The sequence below is a fragment of the Notolepis coatsorum genome, assembly GCF_963971535.1.
Source record: "Notolepis coatsorum genome assembly, chromosome: 14".
Lineage (NCBI taxonomy): Eukaryota > Metazoa > Chordata > Actinopteri > Aulopiformes > Paralepididae > Notolepis > Notolepis coatsorum.
In genome coordinates, this window is record NC_140178.1 from 47,727,679 (window position 1) to 47,749,424 (window position 21,746).

The window sequence follows — 21,746 nt, forward strand, 5'->3', positions numbered from 1 at the left end:
CTGCTGTGTGAAGCAACGGATGCATTTTAGATTTTTTTTTTATTTTTTTTTTTATTTTTTTTTTTAGAATAAAATGTTCCCCTATTTTTGCATTTTGTACTTTCGTTTTGTATATTGTATATAAAAATAATAACTTTATTTGTATAGCACCTTTCATATAAGAATTGCAGCTCAAAGTGCTTCAAATAAAATGAGCACAAAATTGGCAAGAGCAATGCATAAAGTGCAGACATATAATAAGTATAAAACTAGCATTAAAATAGAAGATTAAATTGCATAGTTCTTCACATTAGGATCTAACATCCCAATAGGCCTCTTTGTTTATGATTTTAAAATAGACCGTAATAAAAGAGCAAACATTTGAATTAACATAGCATTTTGTATGGTGTTTGGTCTTTATTCTTTTAACTTTTTTTTTTTTACTGTATGAAGCGCAATCTCAGGAGACTCATACAGAACCAAGTGTTTCACTGTAATGTACATGCACCTTATATGTGACGAATAAAACAAAACGAAGTTGAGAGTAAAAAACATAACTAAGGTTTCTAATCTCTCCCTTGTATGTTACGCTAAACCCGTGTGTTCTGCGTAGATGGTGGAGCACGGAGGGTTCTACCGGACCTCGGACCAGACCTGGGTCAAACTGGAGAGGATCCAGTTTGTAGGAGCTTGTAATCCTCCCACTGACCCTGGAAGAAAGCCCCTCACACACAGGTACAGTCAGTGGTGCAGTCGTAATATGGGCCAAGGCCAAACGCCACGTGCACGCGCGCTCCCGCGCACGCGCATACATGTCTCTCTCCTCTTTCATGAGGCGGAGCTGGGGACGAGACGGGCGGTCTTTTGTCACATAAAACACGCCCAACACTCCGCACGCACGCACGCACACACACACACACACACACACACACAGTCTAGGTCAGGGGTCGGCAACCTGCGGCCTCGAGGCCGCATGCGGCTCTTTAGCCAATCAGCTGCGGCTCCCTGGCCAAATTTTTTTTTTTTTTTTTTTTTTTTACTTTTTTTTTCTTATTTTGGAGATCGATGTCATACTGTGACACTGAAATGAAAAAATATTTCATCAACTAAGATATTTAGTCAACAAAAGGCTTACCTGTATGCCTGATATGTGGTGCGAAATTTGCGAACAATTTTTATTTTATAGATTTTCCACAAGTAAGGGAAGGACTCTAATAGAGCTGCATAGTTCAGGGTTTTATTTCAAAGTAGGTCTACAGATGCCAGTGTTTTTTCTCCTTTTCTGTGTTTTATTTCAAAGTAGGTCTACACATGGTGTTCTTTTTTCAAAGTGGACTACTTTCTATTTTATAAATGTTCCACAAATAAGCGAAGGACTCAAATATACCTGAATAGTTCAGGGTTTTATTTCAAAGTCGGTCTACAGACACCAGTGTTTTGTCTCCTCTTCTGTGTTTTATTAAAAAATAGGTCTACACAGCCAGTATTTTTTTCTCCTCTTCATACGAGTTTGAGGTTTTCCTTTGGTAAAAACAGGTAAAAACAGCAATTAAAAAGTCAAACATTTTCTTTTTGTTGCTTTATAATTCCATTAATGCAACAAACTGTGTGCTATAAGTATAAAGTATAATAAATCGCAAATCAGGCGTTTTATGCTAAATGTGGGGTATGCTTGGGGATATATAAAACGTTATACACTGTGTTATCTTCATTTTAAGGGTAAATAGGTTGTGCGGCTCCCTGAGCATTTTATTTTGTGGGACGGGGGAAAAGTGGCTCTTTTGATAGTAAAGGTTGCTGACCCCTGGTCTAGGTGATAAGTGCCGGCCGGGGTATACGGCGCGACGAGTCATTTTTGTGTCGTCGCGCCGTATACCCCGGCCGGCACTTATCACCTATACTTTGCATAATAATAGGATGCGCACACTTCTGCCTCAGTGACGTAGCCTAAACGGCGTTTAACCGCGTTTGACCACCACTGCATGCCTGGGTACAGTACATGGCATTCACATCTGTGAAATAAGATGGCTCTGTTCTGGAGGGGGTTGTTGGAAGGACCTGGCCCAAAAATACTGGTTGAACTTATTATTATTATTATAATTTTCTTTTTATTTAACCTCTTAAAATTCAGATGGCCCGACTTTGGGTGTCGCAACACATTTACAGCCATCTGTCGGCATCACGCTGTGTTATTGTGTCTCAACCAACACATTGGTTGAAAGCTAAAATGGCCGCCATTTGATTGACACACTGCTTGGCCTTTCGCGTGCATCCAATCTCTGGTTATAAAACCAGCCAATGAGTGTCAGCCTCTCAATGACCGGACAAATCGCCACTGATGCTGAAAATTATTGACCGTTTGTGTAGCCAATGAAATTCAGAAAATAATGACATCTTACTTGAGTTGATTTTCTGAGACCGAGGAGCTGTAAAAGCGTACCGTACGCAAGAGAATGTACGTGCACCTCTCTCTCCGGAGCACAAGTTGTGCTAATTTGTTGTCGCTCCTCTGGGGGTTGAGGGTTTGTTTCTGTATGTGTGAGAAGGGGTGTGGGTGGTGTACAGTATGTGACAAGAGATTAGTGGGGGAGGGGAGAGGGGACCCAGGTAGTGTTGACTCCTCTCACTCCTTTTTGGAAAAACGCCTAAACATACCATTACATAAATGTAACATGAATTTTTTTGTGATATTGTTATCAACTTTGGACATGTTCTAGGATCTGCAGGCATCGGTTTGCAAAATAATTCAGATGAAAATGTTTAAAACGTTTCAGTGTGTTCAAACCTCTGTTAACTCTATGACAATAGCACTCAGAGTGCTTCTCTGGTCCTGTTGTGGTAGAGAACTGTTCCCTTTCAAAAGAGGCCAAATTTGTGCATCTGCTACAAATGGTTCCCGAACAGCTTCCAATTTACTTTCAGTATGCAATCCACGGGTGTTTTATGCTAAATTGTTAAGAGGTTAACCAGGCAGGTCGATTAAGAACAAATTCTTATTTACAATGACGGCCTGGCAAGAGGACAAAAAGTCCCCTCGAAGGGTGAAAGGGGAAGGATGGTACATACATCACAGAGGTAAGGGAAATTATTAAAATGCACATCAAACGAACAACCAAATAAAATTACAAAGGGGCATACATGATGCAGAAATTACAGTTGAAATCTTTTTTTTTTTTTTTTGAACAAATGTTTTTTATTCCCCCCCCCCCCTTTAAAAAAAAATTAAACGAGACAAACAATACAATAACGGTAATAATCAACGATAAATCACAGGACAATAACAGAAATAATAACAATAATGACAGTCCAGTAATTAAATCGGAATGAAAGTAGATTAAAAGACATAAAAATAATAAATACAATACATGGGCTCTTGCTCGCTCTCCCCCCCCCCCCCCTCAGGACCCCCACTTGGACTATACATCCACTACTTCATTCAGCATCCGAAAATTCCAAATTTATCTGCGTTCCTTTATCTTATCCAACACAGCTACCCAGACTGCTATGCTGGCTTCGTTAACACCTAAAATTCGTGCAGTGGATATCTCTAGATAAATCACATCGAGATAGGCGAGAATCCATACCTTCCGGCACATTTTATCCGGTTGAATCCAGCGTGACGCTATCATCTTTTTGGCAGCCGTAAGACCCGCCAAAATGAGTCTCTTTACATGTACAGAGGTCGATAACTGAGAAACATCATTCAACAACAATACAGAAGGCAGTGTCGGTATGGTCAGAGACAAAAATTCTGATAATTGAGTGGTGACATTTTCCCAGAAAGTCTTGACAGGAGGGCATTCCCAATACATATGCATATATGTACCAATAGCATCGTTTGAACACGAGGAGCATCGAGAGTCCGGTCTGAGACCCATTAGGTGCAATCGTCTAGGGGTCAGGTAAGAAATGCTGGGTTTCAAACTCTTTTGCATCTTGTTCCAACTGCTGGAAGCAGCTAATTGGAAGAAGGATTGACCGAAGGAAGTGTTAACACAGGGAACATTTAGCGAGATATGGTGAGCAGCTCTGGTGTTATAGGGAGTAGATGACAATTAACACGTGTATCAAATAAGGAGTGGTCAGACCAAGGGACATTTAGTAAACCTTCTTGTAGAGAGTGTAACGATGGCCTATTTACAGATGTGTACAAGTCACAGTGATGTGTTGAAAAGGGAGCATTTATAGCAAACCTAATTTCTGAGTGATACAAAACATTAAGGCATTATCTTAGCATCAAAAAGACTTACTGACATTTAGAAAACGGATCTTCTACCGTGTTGCAGTTTGACTTGGCGATGTCATGCTGTAGACGGCATGGTGGTGTAGTGGTTAACTGTCGCCTGGGTTTGGGTTGCCAGGTACCCAGGCCTTTCTGTGTGGAGTTTGTATGTTCTCCCCGTGCTTGCAAGGGTTTCCCCTCCAGAAGAAATTAACCCAATGGAAAAACATGCAGAAAAGATTGTTAACACTGTTGCGTGTCTCTGACGAAGGCGGGCAGGAGCACTTGGATTGGTCCCCGGGCGCTGCCCCGCGGCGCAGCCCATGTCTGCTCTCTGCTGCCCTTGGGGGGAAGGACGACGGGATGGGTCAAGCGCAGAGACATTTCATTGGCGACCCAATGCATGCGTGTGTTCCTGTGTGTCGCCCATCTCGCATGTGTGTGTTAATCTGCATGACAAATAAAGACTTGTTCTTTAACAAATAAAGACTTGTTCTTTAACAAATAAAGACTTGTTCTTTAACATGTGTCCAGGTTCCTCCGCCATGTCCCGGTGGTCTACGTGGACTACCCAGGCCCCGCCTCTCTCACGCAGATCTACGGGACCTTCAACCGTGCCATGCTGCGCCTCATCCCCACCCTGCGCACCTACGCTGAGCCCCTCACCGCTGCCATGGTGGAGTTCTACACCATGTCTCAGGTAAGGAACGTATTTTACACTGTGGCATGGTGGAGTTCTACACCATGTCTCAGGTAAGAAACGTATTTTACACCGTGGCAAACGGCCACAGTTGTGACGATCAGCAAATCTGTCGTCCGTGACCAGGAGTTTCGAGTCACGAAGACTAGAATATAAGATATTCCTTTATTGATCCCTTTGGGGAAATTAAAGTGTCATAGCAGTATGGGTGGTGGTGGGGGGGGGGGGGGGTACAGGTATGGGCAGGGTACTAGTAGAAGACATAATATAGGCAATCCAATTATAGTACAGTTAAAATTAGCAGTGTAAACAATATGATTAACTCTGAATATGAGCAAGTAAACGGTGTAATCAAATGTGCAGATGAGGGACTTATATTATACGTTACAATAAATATAGTCAACAACACAATATATATATATATACTATGAGTAGGTACAGTATACACAGGAACAGGGTGTTTTATCCATGTAATATCTCACAACCTGCCTCTGTCGTTCCTTCAGGAACGTTTCACCCAGGACCTCCAGCCGCACTACATCTACTCCCCCAGAGAGATGACCCGCTGGGTGAGGGGAATCTTCGAGGCCCTGCGGCCCCTGGAGACGCTGCCCGTGGAGGGCCTCATCCGCATCTGGGCCCACGAGGCTCTCCGCCTCTTCCAGGACAGGTGGGTGGGAAGGGTAGTGCAGACATAACCCTTTCACTACCACACTACAGACCGTAGAGGTTAACCGTCTGTAGTGTGGTAGTGAAAGGGGTAAGAGGCACATGACAGTTTGGCTTTCCCAAGAGCCACCATATTCTTACTGTAGTTTCAGGGTCGAAGTAAAAAGTTGGAGCATGTGTCTTATTTTGTTTCAAATTACATCAGTTTATTTATTGGGCGATCTCATTCATCGGGAGTGCAAAAACCATACTAATCGCCATTGGAAAAGGAATATCACTCTTGTACAATATATGTATTGTTTGTGTGCGGTACTGGATACTTTGCACATTGTAGATGTATTTACATTTTGTTACAGCCTTTGAGAAATATTAAACCCACAATTTCCTTAAAATGGGAAACTTATCAATTTACCACCAACTAAATCCATGAAGTATTTAGTGACTTGGTCAGATTGAGGGTAAAGGAAAAAACTAATATTTCTTTCCAATGGTGTTGAATACAGGTTAGCGTATGAGTAATGCTTTGACGTACTGTTGTGTGCCTCGCCACCTCTCAGACTGGTGGGGGAGGACGAGAGGCGCTGGACGGATGAGAACATCGACGTAGTCGCTCTCAAACATTTCCCCAACATCGAGCGGGAAAAGGCTCTCACCAGACCCATACTCTACAGCAACTGGCTCTCCAAGGTAAGATAACTTCGGCTCAGCTTCTTCCCCCAGGCCATCAGTCTTGAACACTGAACTCTCCACACATGAGCACACACACAACACACATACTGTAAACGCTCACACACTAACAGACACTTTAGCACGAACACACACGCTGCACACGCACACACTCAACGGTCTATTTACACAATGAAGAACGGGAGTGGTTCTTGTATAGTAAATAGATGGATATAGCAAGATAGCATAAGGATATATAGTATAACTGTATATTGTATTGTATAGTAGTGTACATAAGACCCAGTGCCTCATCCGTAGCTATCACTGTATTGCACTATCGCAGGACCTTAGCATGTCTTACCATGCTTTTTGTAAACTTTATGTACATTATACCTGTTATGTCTCATTCTATGTCTTATTTGTATTACTTGTATTATTGCACAATCGCTGCGGGCATGACCACCCGCATTTCACTGTATGCTTGTATGCCGTGACAAATAAAACTCTTGACTTGACTAACTACTATGACCTAGCATCTCGCTAAAGTGTGGGTATTATATCAAGTATAGGTACAGTATGAGTACAACGAAACAAAGGACAAGTACTTTACTTTAGTACCCAAGTACAGAGTATGGGTACTAATTCACGCTAGATCAATCGGTACCAATCTCTCTACCTTTACATGTTTAGTATAAGAGTGTAATATGCTAGACAAGAGGGAGCCTTTTCCACAAATATATATATATTACTGTCCCATCTTTGGAAAGATCAGACGAGGTCAGAGGAGTGATAATATTTACTGAGGATGGCCAGATAATGTTGATATTTCAACATTTAAAAACATAATACATGATCATGCGATTTATTTTGTCAGGTGTGTTATAACAATGTTCTAAATAAATAATGATGTTGAAATTGAGAAGTTTGGACTTTTTGTTATTACAGAGAGTTGAGAACCAAAAAAGGTACCATTGGGTACAGATACCGAATTCCATGTATTGGTTCAAAGTGAACCATGAATCTATCCTTGTTGGGTCTCTCTCCACATGCAGGACTATATCCCCGTAGGCCAGGAGGAGTTGAGGGACTATGTGAAGGCCCGTCTGAAGGTCTTCTATGAGGAGGAGCTGGATGTTCCTCTGGTGCTTTTCAACGAGGTGCTGGACCACGTCCTCAGAATTGACCGGTGAGGAACAGCCCTACAGCCTCTTTACTGCTCTATATCTGTGGCAAACTTGAAAAGGGATTATTTAAGTTGGGAAAGAAACTTACAATTCCATTTTGTCCCGTTTACAGAATCTTCCGCCAGCCCCAGGGCCATCTCCTGCTCATTGGGGTGAGCGGTGCAGGGAAGACCACCCTGTCTCGCTTCGTAGCCTGGATGAATGGCCTGAGTGTCTACCAGATCAAGGTGTGTTCTCTAGGGCTGACCTTCGAAGTTTTTCTGGCCGTCGAAGCTTCGGGCCGAGATTTGATTTTTTTGTTATGTTGTGGGACTTGCACTTTGGTCAACTTTGTTGTTTTTAAATGTGCTTTATAAAGTGGATTGGATTCATTCATTAAATGAATAATGGGTCGGGAGCTGCGCTGCCTGAGCGGCTGCTCTCCGTTACACAGCCAATTACATTACATAATTATGTTGCAACCTTCGTCTATAAAGCAAACAATTATATAAATATTTATATGTAGTTAATAGAGACAAAGGCAGAATTCTACTTAATTTTTTATTAAGACATTATATGGGTCGGGACACTATAAAAAAGACTATAGAGAATTGTCGGTGCTGTAAAGTTAAAATCTTAGACAAACGAAACACTTTCCTTTTATGAAATATTGTAAGCCGTTTGAGGCTTTATGAAAGCAGCACAATGAACACATCTGTCAGTGCCGAGTCCGACCTCATCTTAAATAACAAACGGCATTGCTTATTGTAGTTAACAAAGAGAGGCAGAGTTAATGAGGCGTATGACGTTCGTTGCATTGGAGGCGCACGATTTTGCAGGTGGGGGGGGGGGGATACCATTTCTTTTAATATATTCGAATTTAATTTTCCCGTTCGAATCCCGTGCCCATCGAATGAAGCTTTGAAGTATTTAAGACGGCGCTAGTGTTCTCTAAACGTGAATATGATCAGAATTGTATTCGTGTGATTGCCCCAAATCAGCGCTGAACAGTGTGTGTGCGTGTCTCCAGGTTCACAGGAAGTACACAGGCGAGGACTTTGACGAGGACCTGCGCACGGTGCTGCGTCGCTCCGGCTGTAAGAACGAGAAGATCGCCTTCATCATGGATGAGTCCAACGTGCTGGACTCTGGATTCCTGGAGAGGATGAACACTCTGCTGGCCAACGGAGAGGTAAACACACACCGTCCATCTCAGTCGCTCCGTCTGAAAGCACACTTAGAATAACTACTGAATATAATTTAGTAGTCATGGGGGCAACAGTTTGATTCTCACTTCTCTCGGGCAGCGTGTCGATGTGTCCTTGAGCAGGACACTTAACCTCCCAATGAGCAGGTTGGCACCTTGCATGGTTGCCTCCATCGTCGGTGTGTGAGTGAATGTGAGGAACTAAATTGTAAAGCGCTTGGATAAAAGCTGCACCATTTACCATGTTATTTACCATTTATCTTGCAATGGGGACCACACAAGGTTGGAGTGCTTTGTCCTAACGCGGATGTGTCTCCCTGCCCTCCCCAGGTGCCCGGCCTTTTTGTCCTAACGCTCCCTGCCCTCCCCAGGTGCCCGGGTTGTTTGTCCTAACGCGGATGTGTCTCCCTGCCCTCCCCAGGTGCCCGGTCTGTTTGAAGGAGACGAGTACGCCACCCTGATGACGGGGTGCAAGGAGGGAGCTCAGAAGGAGGGCCTGATGCTGGACACTCACGAGGAGCTGTACAAGTGGTTCACCAGCCAGGTCATCAGGAACCTCCACGTGGTCTTCACCATGAACCCCTCGTCAGAGGGTCTGAAGGACCGGGCCGCCACGTCCCCTGCCCTCTTCAACAGGTGGGAAGATGGCTTTCCCCGGGCATTCTGAGAGTCGCAAATGTATATACTTGATTGTATTGAAGCAATTTGATTGATACCATAAAGGTATCTCATTTTGTTAACCAGCCCTTATACAGGGCTGTACAGTGACATTATGTCACACGTGCTATGAAAAAATCTGTCTGTGCGATGAATGAATTTACTGCGTAGCACCCGTGCGATAGTGTGTGTGTGTGTGTGTGTGTGTGTGTGTGTGTGTGTGAAAAAAAGTGCGTGTGAAGTGAATCAATGGGCCTGGGCCACGCTATTCTACTTGGTAGTTGTAGTCTATCATGCGATTAAAGACCATGTCTGCGTAGAGTCCATACATCCAACACCAAATCCCATAATTCCTAGCGAACAATCGAAACGAAACTCTGTGAAGTTAAGATGAAAATGAATGTGGCCTATTGCATCGCCAAAGAAGAACTTCCTTTCAATAAGTTTAAGTACAGCCCTAGTAAGTTGTGCTCGTCCTGCTGACTAACGGCACCCTCTCTCCCTGAGCCAGGTGCGTGCTGAACTGGTTTGGAGACTGGTCCACTGAGGCCCTGTACCAGGTGGGCAAGGAGTTCACCATCAAGTTGGACCTGGAGAAGCCCAACTACAAGGTGCCAGACTACATGCCTGTCATCTACGACAAGATGCCCCAGCCGCCCACTCACCGTGAGGCCATCGTGAACGGATGTGTGTTCGTGCACCAGACGCTGCACCAGGTGGGGTTTTCACTTCAGCAGCTGCTGGCCAGCCGGTTATATAGGCTAGTGATGGGAATTATGGCTCTTTTTGAAGGGAGCTGGATCTTTTGGCTCTATTCCTTTCAAAGAGCCTAAAATCTTTCAGAAGATTTTTTTATTAAAATCTTTGGTTTATCAGTGGAATAATCACTAGGATAATGATTTGGATCAGATTCAAACTTAGATAGTTAAAGCCCCTGATAACATGCCCTCAAATTGTTAAGATGTATGTATGATATCCAACATGGAGTGTGTTAAGTGTCCACCAATGTTCGAATGAAAATATAGGTCTATGATGTGACAAGACTAAGGTTAATCAAATCATCTGTCCTCGACCATATCCTGTCCCCAAAAACATCACCAATTCGTTCTTACATTAAAACATTTAAAAACGTGTATATCCTTATCACGTTATATAAGCCAGAAGGGGAAATGAGATTGTAAATTAATCAGGCTTGTTGCAATGGTTGCAATTTCAGATGAAAAGAAACTGTATTTTGCGCTTGTCAAGTTCAAGTTTCTTTAATAGTTGTCATACAGAAGTACAGAATACTTTTATACAAAATGCTTCTTACTGTTACGCTCCAGAGACTGTGCTAGACAAGATAAGTATGAAATAAAATAGTATAGCATGTAAAATAGAAGTAAAAATAGAGGTCACAGTTTCAGTATAGACATATGTACAATGTTCGATGCAGAATAGAAGTAACTGAGGGAGCACGAGTGAAGTGAAGGATACAATGTTGCAGTTTTTGGAATTCCGCCCTGAAATGCGTTCCGGCTTCCGGTATGACTAACCATTAGTCCGTACCAAAGAGCCGTTCGAAAGAATCAAATCGTTTGTGAATGTCTTATCACTAATATAGGCCTACATGTATGGGAAATATGGTAATAACCAATAGGGCTGTCGAGAAAAGAACATCTATTTCACATAAGAATCGCCACTCTATCTCCACAGATTCAAATTCACAAATTCCTTGTTACTGCAAAAGACAACCAGTAACATGTTACTTGCATGTATGTTTCATATTGTTAAAGTGAAATGCTATTTGAGTCCACATATTCATGCGTTTCCTGTAAAAACGGGAAGCCAGGCGAGGGACCTTTTGTGGATATTGATTGGTGCTTACAGCAGCCAATAGTGCTGAATGTGCATTACACTCGACCTATTAGCTAGCAAGCTAATGTTGGCAACATAAGTTAGCAATGTTACGTAACGTTAGTTAGCAAGCTAACATTGAACATTTGTTCAATTTACTTAAAGAGGCAGAGTTGCAATGTGCTGTAAATGTCAAATCAAATAAAAAATTCACATCCAATAAATCTTTTTCATTTTCCAGGAAATTACAAACATTATAGGGCCTTTAACCCTTTGGTTGCCAAAAACGTAGATTCTCGTTTCTGTGGCCCAGCGGTTGATTGCCGGAAACGTAGATCTACGTATCTGTGTCGTTTTTCCTTTTTTTCGATATTAATATCCTATTTCATGTCACAGAGCTGTATTTTGGCTGGAAAAGGCATATTGGGACTCCGAAGGTGCAGTACCGGCCAGATCCTGGTAGTGGCGCTGTCTCGAGAATGCAGTAACCTCTGTTGCAGACCTGGTGTCACACTGACAACCAGGGATGTCCCGATCCGATCACGGGATCGGGATCGGGGGCCGATCACGTGATTTTCAGAAGATCGGGACAAAAAAAATAAATAAATCAGGTTTTTTTTTTTTTTTCTTTTTTTTTTCAATTCAACAAACATGACCATGTTCACGTCTTAAACTCATACTGAGGCCTTAGTTTTGGTTTTAAATTGCATATCATTCATCTATTTATTGTCACACAGAGCAGAAGAATTTTGCCAAAACAAACACATTTCCTTTGATTTAATTATACATCAAATGATTTATGTCAAGGATGCGGGACATCCACTAGTTGCAGAACTTGCAGTCACCTGATTTTTACAGACGATGGCGCCATTGCTCATGAAGCAGCAGGTTGGAGGCAGAGTTTTTAGATTACTCCGGTTGCAATGCCTCACTTGAATGAAGTTAACTTTTCACCTGGATAACGTCAACATTCAGGGTGAATGTAATGTGAGAAATTGGGATGGGAAAAAAATAATCTTTTTATTAAATAATTTTTTTGATCGGATCGGGAAAGATCGGTATCGGTAGATACTCAAAATCACATGATCGGATCGGGAGCAAAAAAATTTGATCGGGACATCCCTACTGACAACGCTCCGGGCGGACTTTTCTGTTAGCCTGAAGCGAGGGCTTCACCAGATTGCATGGAATACTTTTTGGGACGCCGGATTCATTATGCTGTATAGCGTTATGGCGTGTGCCAAATGGACTTATGATCTACTAGATGGCGATCAAATAATTGGAAAATTCTTTTTGGAATCCACCCGGCCAAAGGTAAGAGCAATTTGACGTCAATTTCAGCTTGATCGTGCAAGGATTTCATAGCCATACCCCAGTTCAGTGTATGTTGTGGTAATAACGAATGCCGTTATTGGCAATCAATTAATCACAAACGACCCGCCCCCCCCCTTTCACGCATTCATGATGGAACATAATACCGATCATATGCATTTGGATTTTTAACTGTAGCATGTGTAGGGACGAAACGCCAATGGATTTAACGTTATAAAATATATGTATGTATTGAATCGAGAATTAATTTTTAATCTAATTATGACCTCAAGAATAAATCATCATATTTCCTGATGTTAATCCCCTCAGGCTAACACCTGTGTAGTATTCTCATCATATTACCTGATGTTAATCCCCTGAGGCTAACACCTGTGTAGTATTCTCATCATATTACCTGATGTTAATCCCCTGAGGCTAACACCTGTGTAGTATTCTCATCATATTACCTGATGTTAATCCCCTCAGGCTAACACCCGTCTGGCTAAGCGCGGCGGCCGCACCATGGCCATCACCCCGCGCCAATACCTGGACTTCATCAACCACTACGCCAACCTGTTCAACGAGAAGCGCAGCGAGCTGGAGGAGCAGCAGATGCACCTCAACGTCGGTCTCCGCAAGATCAAGGAGACTGTCGACCAGGTAGAGGGAGATTCTGCTGTTTTACTTTGTAGTCATGTCCATTGACCCCTCATGTGTGACTCGAGTGCCGCATACCGTAATTTTCGCACTATAAGCCGCACCTGAATATAAGCCGCAGCAGCTAAATTGAATGATGTGTACATATATAAGCCGCACTGGACTATAAGCCGCAGGTGTTTTAATGTTTAATTACAGTCTTCCCACCAGCATTGGGACACAATGCTGTTGGACAAATAACAAGAATTAACTCATGGTGGGTGGGTCCTGGGCGTTGTGGACAGCGACCCCTACAGTTCGGTCGGGGCGCCTGCACAGCAAGGGTAGTATCTGGAGAAAGGTAGTAGGCTTGGGCGGTATGGCGTTATTACGGTATACCAGGGTATTTAGAAATCCCGACGGTATTGAAAATCAATACCGTCCGTCACCGTCAAAATCACAGATGCGCTTCAGTTTCTTTTACAGTGAAACAGAGTTTTGAGTGTAGTGCACACACGTGCCAGCAGAGGGCGAGACCAGTCCTCACTAGTGAAGCGAGTGGGTCACAACGGTGTTCACGTTTTACGGTAATGTTGCGACACTGCTGTGAAAATACCGTAAAGCGTTGTGACGAGAGTTGGTGTGTTGTTGTGGTGCACTAGTGGAGCAAGCAAATAATCCGTCTCTTATTATATGTGAACTAAAGAGTACAAGGTTTACACAACAGCCCCCACCCGCTTTTTTATTGTATTTGTACCGTCCTGTACTATCCGCTGTCGGCTGTTTATCTCTTTCTGTGAGCTTAATTAGCTAGCGTTAACTAGCGTTAGCTCTGCGGCTAATCTTAGATTACCCAGAACTAAATCAATGACTAGGTTATAAAGCATTCGAGTAGTTTTCACTGCACATGGAAGTAGCCAAACAGCGCGAGCATTTCGGGAGCATATGACCAAAACCCAGGCAATTTTGAGTCCTTAAGGAATCAAATACTCTGCCATGGCTAGGCTACATGCTAACGGTGCAGGCTTCTGACTACCACTCTGAGACTGAGAGCTAACGATGATTTGTTTACTTGGTAACACGGGTTGCCCCCCCCCCCGGTGATGAAAATGAAAGTCATACCGTCATATACCGTATACCGGGGTATTATGTCATCAAAATATGACGGTGTGAAAAAAATTATACCGCCCAAGCCTAAAAGGTAGTGTGACCTTCCACACGTTACACTCTCCCGGTGAGAATCTGCGCTGCCAGGCTGGCTGCCGGCTGGCTGCACATGTGTCGGAGGAAAGCATGTGACAGTCTCCGGCCTCCCGGACCAACAGTAGGGGGGGGGGGGGGGGGGGGGGGGGGTGCGCACGCGCAACAACCAGGAAGGGGGTTGGGAATTGGCATAACGACTAACAGTGGGATGGGAGAAAAATCGGAAAAAGGAGGGCGAAAAAGATTTTTTTAAAAAAGAAAAAATGCAGTAAAAAAAGCAATATTTTGATTTTTACATTTTCGTGTTTGGTCACGTCGAGTCACATATAAGCCGCACCGTTATATAAGCCGCAGGGTCGAAAAATGGGGGGGAAAGGCGCGGCTTATAGTTACTTATAAAATTACTGTAGTTTCGCTTTTCCCTCAATTCCCAGGAAGAGGTGGTATTGCGTCCCCAGAGTAATTGTTGTTAACCGCTGTGCTTGCAATTAATTGCCTTCTCACTCTGTTGCATAGAGAACACATTATGTAGTCAAATTATCTTATGAGCCTTCGGGAACATGTGTATTTACGTTTTTGACCCATCCCCCTGACATGCGTTCATGATCATGATGGTCTGAAACCATGCCAACCCCTGTAGTCATAAATATTCAATAGAATACCAAATACACCAAGGAGATTGGTTATAATATTGTACAGACCGGGTTGACCTAACCACTGCCCTCACTCGGTGTCTGAGATCTTGTTGTTCACCTTCCTTCTCTCCCAGGTGCTGCTGCCCTCACTCTGTGTCTGAGATCTTCACCTTCCTTCTCTCCCAGGTGCTGCTGCCCTCACTCTGTGTCTGAGATCTTCACCTTCCTTCTCTCCCAGGTGCTGCTGCCCTCACTCTGTGTCTGAGATCTTCACCTTCCTTCTCTCCCAGGTGCTGCTGCCCTCACTCTGTGTCTGAGATCTTCACCTTCCTTCTCTCCCAGGTGCTGCTGCCCTCACTCTGTGTCTGAGATCTTCACCTTCCTTCTCTCCCAGGTGCTGCTGCCCTCACTCTGTGTCTGAGATTTTCACCTTCCTTCTCTCCCAGGTGCTGCTGCCCTCACTCTGTGTCTGAGATCTTCACCTTCCTTCTCTCCCAGGTGCTGCTGCCCTCACTCTGTGTCTGAGATCTTCACCTTCCTTCTCTCCCAGGTGCTGCTGCCCTCACTCTGTGTCTGAGATCTTCACCTTCCTTCTCTCCCAGGTGCTGCTGCCCTCACTCTGTGTCTGAGATCTTCACCTTCCTTCTCTCCCAGGTGCTGCTGCCCTCACTCTGTCTGAGATCTTGTTGTTCACCTTCCTTCTCTCCCAGGTGCTGCTGCCCTCACTCTGTGTCTGAGATCTTGTTGTTCACCTTCCTTCTCTCCCAGGTGCTGCTGCCCTCACTCTGTCTGAGATCTTGTTGTTCACCTTCCTTCTCTCCCAGGTGCTGCTGTCCTCACTCTGTGTCTGAGATCTTCACCTTCCTTCTCTCCCAGGTGCTGCTGCCCTCACTCTGTGTCTGAGATCTTGTTGTTCACCTTCCTTCTCTCCCAGGTGCTGCTGCCCTCACTCTGTGTCTGAGATCTTGTTGTTCACCTTCCTTCTCTCCCAGGTGGAGGAGCTGCGTCGGGATCTGAGGATCAAGAGTCAGGAGCTGGAGGTGAAGAACGCCGCGGCCAACGACAAGCTGAAGAAGATGGTGAAAGACCAGCAGGAGGCCGAGAAGAAGAAGGTGAGCATGACGTCTCTGAAACACACAATGAACAGTGACTGAATCAAAGCAGCAGTCACTGTCATCGCCATCGGTCAATCTGAACGAATCTATCTTTTCTATGCCTGCTCTTGTTACTATGGGCTTTTTTTATATATATATTTTTATAAGCACCTTTGTATAGCACCTTTCAAATGTGGCTCAGGAGGTAGAGCAGGTCAACTGGTAGTTGGAAAGTTCCCGGTTCGATTCCACACATTCCACACTTAACCCTAATTGGATTGCATAGTCTTTATTATCCCCAAGGGGCAATTTGGTTTGCAACTGTAATGGTACACAGCACAACCAGTACACTTGGCAAATATACAATAAAGACATAAATATACATTAAAACATACAATAGATCACCATAAAACTGCAATCAGGTGTAAAATAAACACAGTATTTGTTAGTGTCTATACAGTAGCAGCTAAGCCTAAAGCTTATTTTTAAATCGTATTTAAATATGCAACAGCTGACGGAACAAATGATCTCATCTATTTGATTTGGCCCTTCTGTGGGAGGTATACCTCCGTCCTGAAGGCAGGAGTTGACACTCTGCATAGAGAGGGTGCTGAGGGTCCGCTAGAATGGCCTTCTGAGTGGCTCTCACTTGATAAACATGACAGATCATTAAGTTAATGCCGATGGTCTTCCGGCTAAGGCTGTCTCCGAAGCCTGTTTTTGGGATTCAAACTTTCTTTATTATTATTTTTTTTAAATATCCTCAAACTTTTTTATTAAATCAACTTTCCAGCCCCAGCCCAGGGAGAAGCCCCAGCCAACTAAATCAATTAAATCAACTTTCTTTAATGAATATAACTCATCAGTTTCTTTTAATACTATAATATTAGTGTAGCCTAATCTTTATCTGCAACTGTGAAGAAAAACCCCATTGGTAAACAGAATTAATATAAAAAAAATATAAAAAAATTAAATAAAAAAAAAACGAATGAAGGTTCGAATGTTTGGGCTCAGCCCTACTTCCGGCACACTTTAACGATACTTCCCAGCCTATTTTTAATAGCCACGCTGAGGTTGCCGAACCAAGAAATCATTGCAAAAGTTCAAATAGACTCAATAAAAGAAGAATAAAACATTTTCATCAGTGACCTATCGACATGGAAGTCCCTCAACATTCTTAGGAAGAATAATCTCTGGTTGGCCTTTTTACAGATGTGATCAGTGTTGGCATCAAAAGTAATTTTGTCATCTAAAATCGAATTGCTTCTGATGTGCATGGTCGCCTCCGCCATCGGTGTGTGAATGTGCGAGTGAATGTGAGGAACAACAATTGTACAGCGCTTTGGATAAAAGCTGTTTATATAAAGGCACCATTTACCATACAAGAATTGCAGCTCAAAGTGCTTCACAGCAGTAAAAGAAAAAAGACAGGCATAAAATTAGCACAAAATTAGTAGATCAAGAGCATAAAGTGCAGACATGAAATAAGTATAAAACTAGTATAAGATGGATAGCGGCTAAATGGATAAAGTCAAGGTCAGTGTTAATTTAGTCAATGGAAATTATGACTAAATATGGTCGTCAATGAAGCTTTTTCTCCTGACGGAGACGTCACGTTAATGGAGATCATGTGACACTAACGTGACGAAATTATTCATGCAATGTCGTTGACCAAAAACGACGACACAATGTAGTTTGCAAAATAGAATCTTCCTAAACGTTTATTCAACGTCAACACTGTTTACTTGCTAGCTAACAGGAACTCGTTTGCAGACAGGACGACAGTAACAAACATACTTATTAGGCTGTGACTGAGTGGTGAGACTAAACAAAAAAGACTAAAACGAAAATGCTCAGACCTGTAGTTGACAAACTTGACTAAACGAAAAATAGATAAAGGTGACTAAATATGATGAAAAAGAGCATTTGAGACATGACTAAGACTAAAACGATTTTTTTTTATTCCATGTCTGTGAGAGTGTATATAATATTAAAATCTAAAAAACGATCTAAAAACGTAATATTACGTGTTTGGCGCTCAACGGTTGGCGAGCAAACGCGTAATATTTCGTGGTTGGCGCAGAATGAGTTAATAGGCCTCTTTGTTTACAGTTTGATTATCACTCATGCACAGTAATGAGAGAGTAAAATGGTGCAATAGTTTTAATCTTATGTATTCACTTTTCATATTTTCATATTTCATATCCTTTGACTTATCTGCGGTGCACGAGTTGATTACAGTATTGAACCGTCCTCTTATTTACCTTTTTGTGTCTCCATGGCGATTCCAGGTGATGAGTCAGGAGATCCAGGAAGCGGTGTACAAGCAGCAGGAAAAGATCAAGGACAAGCAGCTTTATGTCAAAGAGGACCTGGACCAGGTGGAGCCTGCTGTCCACGAGGCTCAGACCGGTACAGTACCAATACAAAAGACTTCGTCATCACAATGCTTAGTTCACTGTAGGCCTGTCCCCGACTAAGGTTTTGTATAGTCGACTTTGATTGGCCAAAATTTGCAGATAGTCGACTGGTAGTAAAAGAAATTTACTAAGGTCATTAAGTTAATGCCGATGGTCTTCCGGCACACTTTAACGATACTTCCCAGCCTATTTTTAATAGCCACGCTGAGGTTGCCGAACCAAAAAATCATTGCAAAAGTTAAAATAGACTCAATAAAAGAAGAATAAAACATTTTCATCAGTGACCTATCGACATGGAAGTCCTTCAACTTTCTTTGGAAAAAGAATCTCTGGTTGGCCTTTTTACAGGGGGAGGGGGGGGGTCATTCTATTTGGGCTGTGTGTGGGGGGGGGGGGGGGGGGGGGGGGCTTAACTCATTCATCGCCATACCCTTTCCGTATCTCTGCCGCTCCAGGCCAGATTCAAATGGTCACTTTCGCAGTGTTTCACGATGTTTGCAGAGCTGTGTGTGTGTTCTGTATTATAGCTGTGGAGACAATGGTGTGGCTCATTTGGCAGACGCTACTTGTTTCTACACACTGTAGTTTGTAGTTTATTACACGCTAAACATCGCCCATTTCCTAGATAATTCAGTCTTTTCCCATAGATCGCGAGATAAAACGTGTTATACAATAAGCCCAACCCGTTCTGGTTGATCCCATGAAACTCTAAATACTCCCAAATCAAAGGTGTATATATACCATATACACATGTGCCTTCACAACATTTTCAACCCCCAAAAATGCGATTGTTTCAAAATGCTTGGTTTATGTCCGGCAAAATAAGAAACTGTGATCGTTACAGAAACATGTTTCAGGTTCGGTAAAATAGACATAGGGGGTTCTTACCTTAGCTAGAAGGTAATCCAAAAAGAATAATTCCCCTGTGTTCCTCACATGGTCTCTGGCCCTCAGAACGCCACCCCCTGTGGTCCTAACATGGTCTCTGGCCCTCAGAACACCACCCCCTGTGGTCCTAACATGGTCTCTGGCCCTGCCACCCCCTGTGGTCCTAACATGGTCTCTGGCCCTCAGAACACCACCCCCTGTGGTCCTAACATGGTCTCTGGCCCCGTCACCCCCTGTGGTCCTAACATGGTCTCTGGCCCTCAGAACACCACCCCCTGTGGTCCTAACATGGTCTCTGGCCCTGCCACCCCCTGTGGTCCTAACATGGTCTCTGGCCCTGCCACCCCCTGTGGTCCTAACATGGTCTCTGGCCCTTAGAACACCACCCCCTGTGGTCCTAACATGGTCTCTGGCCCTGCCACCCCCTGTGGTCCTAACATGGTCTCTGGCCCTGCCACCCCCTGTGGTCCTAACATGGTCTCTGGCCCTGCTACTCCTCGTTAAAAAAAGGTTTTGAGTCTTTTCTCTTCTACTCTCATCCCCCTTTCATCGTGATCACCCCCCCCCCCCCCTCCTCCTCTTCATAATCTCCCTCTGTGCTCTGCTCGGCGTCGCTCAGCCGTTAAGTCCATTAAGAAGCAGCACCTGGTGGAGGTGCGTTCCATGGCCAACCCGCCTGCCGCGGTGAAGCTGGCGCTGGAGTCCATCTGCCTGCTGCTGGGGGAGAGCACCACGGACTGGAAGCAGATCAGAGGCATCATCATGAGGGAGAACTTCATCCCCACCATCGTCAACTTCTCCGCTGACGAGATCAGGTGACGAGAGCGATGTTTGATACCACTGTTTACTAAACGTCTCTCTCCATGTTTCTTTCTCTCTCTCTCTCTCCCCATGTCTCGTTCTCCCGCTTTCTTTCTCTCTGTGTGTCTGTGTCTCTCTCTCTCGCTCCATCTCTCCGTGTGTGTCTCTCTCTGTGTCTCTGTCTCTCTCTCCCCCTCCCCCTTTATTTCTTTTGAAACGCGCTCCTCCCTAGCGGTGAGTTCTATAAAGCGGCAGAATCTAGTAGAGATGCGGGCCATGATGAACCCTCCAGCCCCGGTCAAGCTGGCACTGGAGTGTATCTGCCTGCTGCTGGGCGAGGAGACTAATGACTGGAGAAAGATCAGACAAGTTATTATCAGGGACAATTTCATCAGCAGCATAGTCAACTATGAGGAAATGAGGTACTGGTGTTAGAATGTCCCAGAGTCTGTCTTTAAAGTCCAACTGAGATCCGAGGGAGAATCGTCTTATTCAAAAGGCAGTAAACAATAATTGTTATAATGGATGAAACATCAAATTCCAAGTTGCATCGATTCATATGAGATAATATTGCATCTCTAAAACATTTGGGGGGGGACCCAAAGTGTGCCCTGTCTTGTCGTGCAGCAATGCAGGTGTGGAATGGTTCTACTGTGATTAAGGACCCCCTCGAAAACGAGATAGCATATCTCAAGGGGCTTATCCTTCTAATAAATTTCAAAAAAAAATCATTGGTATCACATTATGCTGCATTGTTTGAATTAAACTGTAAAAGTGCACAAAATCTGCACTAAAACATACATGTTCTAAACAAAAATATTGGTATCTAGATAAAATGTATATTTCAGTTGGACTTTTAACTGTCAAATGGATACACCAATCAAACTCAATCAGTCTGGCAGCCGTGATTGCTACCTGATCATAGGCTCGTGGTAGGTTTATTTTTGGGGCGGGACATTGTAAATATGGGTTGATTTGTGGAAATGACTTGCTGATCATAACTTCCTGTGATTGTCTTCCTGGAATCAAACGAGCCTGTTCAGACCAGCAGCTGGCCAGGTATGACTTCTGGCCATAGTTTAAATACCAAAATAAAGATAACTGGCTAGAATATAACCCTTCCCCCACTTCCCAAAATAATAAAAACAACATTGACACAATCTAAATATTCTTTTCTGTTCATTGATTTCTCTTCATTTGGTGTATTGGCTGCAACGGCTGCTGTTCTAATCTGTTCTGACCCGATGTGCTTAATACCTCAGTGACACCATCCGGGACAAGATGAAGAAGAACTACATGTCCAACCCGGGTTACAACTACGAGCAGATCAACAGGGCCTCCCTGGCCTGCGGACCGATGGTCAAGTGGGCTATTGCTCAGGTAGGAAACGCACTAGAGGCTGCCTGTCCCTGGTGATGGGCTCTAGTAAAAAGCACATATATATACACACACACACAGTATACACATGCTAGCCTTTTACTGTCTTTCACTAGTATGCACTCTGCTACTAAGGAATCTACCTACTATTACCTACTAGGGCTGAGCCCAAACGTTAGAACGTTCGGACCTTCGTTTGTTATGTTGGCGTTCAAATTCTAAATCAACATTCTAATTTTTTATTTAAATTATAATTTTTTATTTGTCTATTCATTCTGTTTA

At 43.5% G+C, this 21,746-nt stretch overlaps 1 protein-coding gene across 1 annotated transcript in view; it reads left to right on the forward strand.

The window, feature by feature from the left end:
• Positions 1-21,746, forward strand: part of LOC311239764 (cytoplasmic dynein 1 heavy chain 1-like) — a 218,548-nt gene that overhangs the window by 128,407 nt on the left and 68,395 nt on the right. The window contains exons 40-53 of the mRNA XM_084328191.1: positions 593-714; positions 4,736-4,901; positions 5,408-5,571; positions 6,128-6,257; positions 7,289-7,422; positions 7,533-7,647; positions 8,430-8,591; positions 9,028-9,242; positions 9,775-9,979; positions 12,897-13,070; positions 15,877-15,996; positions 18,270-18,390; positions 19,906-20,101; positions 21,350-21,467. Of these exons, the coding sequence (XP_084184317.1) occupies positions 593-714; positions 4,736-4,901; positions 5,408-5,571; positions 6,128-6,257; positions 7,289-7,422; positions 7,533-7,647; positions 8,430-8,591; positions 9,028-9,242; positions 9,775-9,979; positions 12,897-13,070; positions 15,877-15,996; positions 18,270-18,390; positions 19,906-20,101; positions 21,350-21,467 (2,142 nt within the window). The remainder of the gene's footprint in view (positions 1-592; positions 715-4,735; positions 4,902-5,407; positions 5,572-6,127; positions 6,258-7,288; positions 7,423-7,532; positions 7,648-8,429; positions 8,592-9,027; positions 9,243-9,774; positions 9,980-12,896; positions 13,071-15,876; positions 15,997-18,269; positions 18,391-19,905; positions 20,102-21,349; positions 21,468-21,746) is intronic.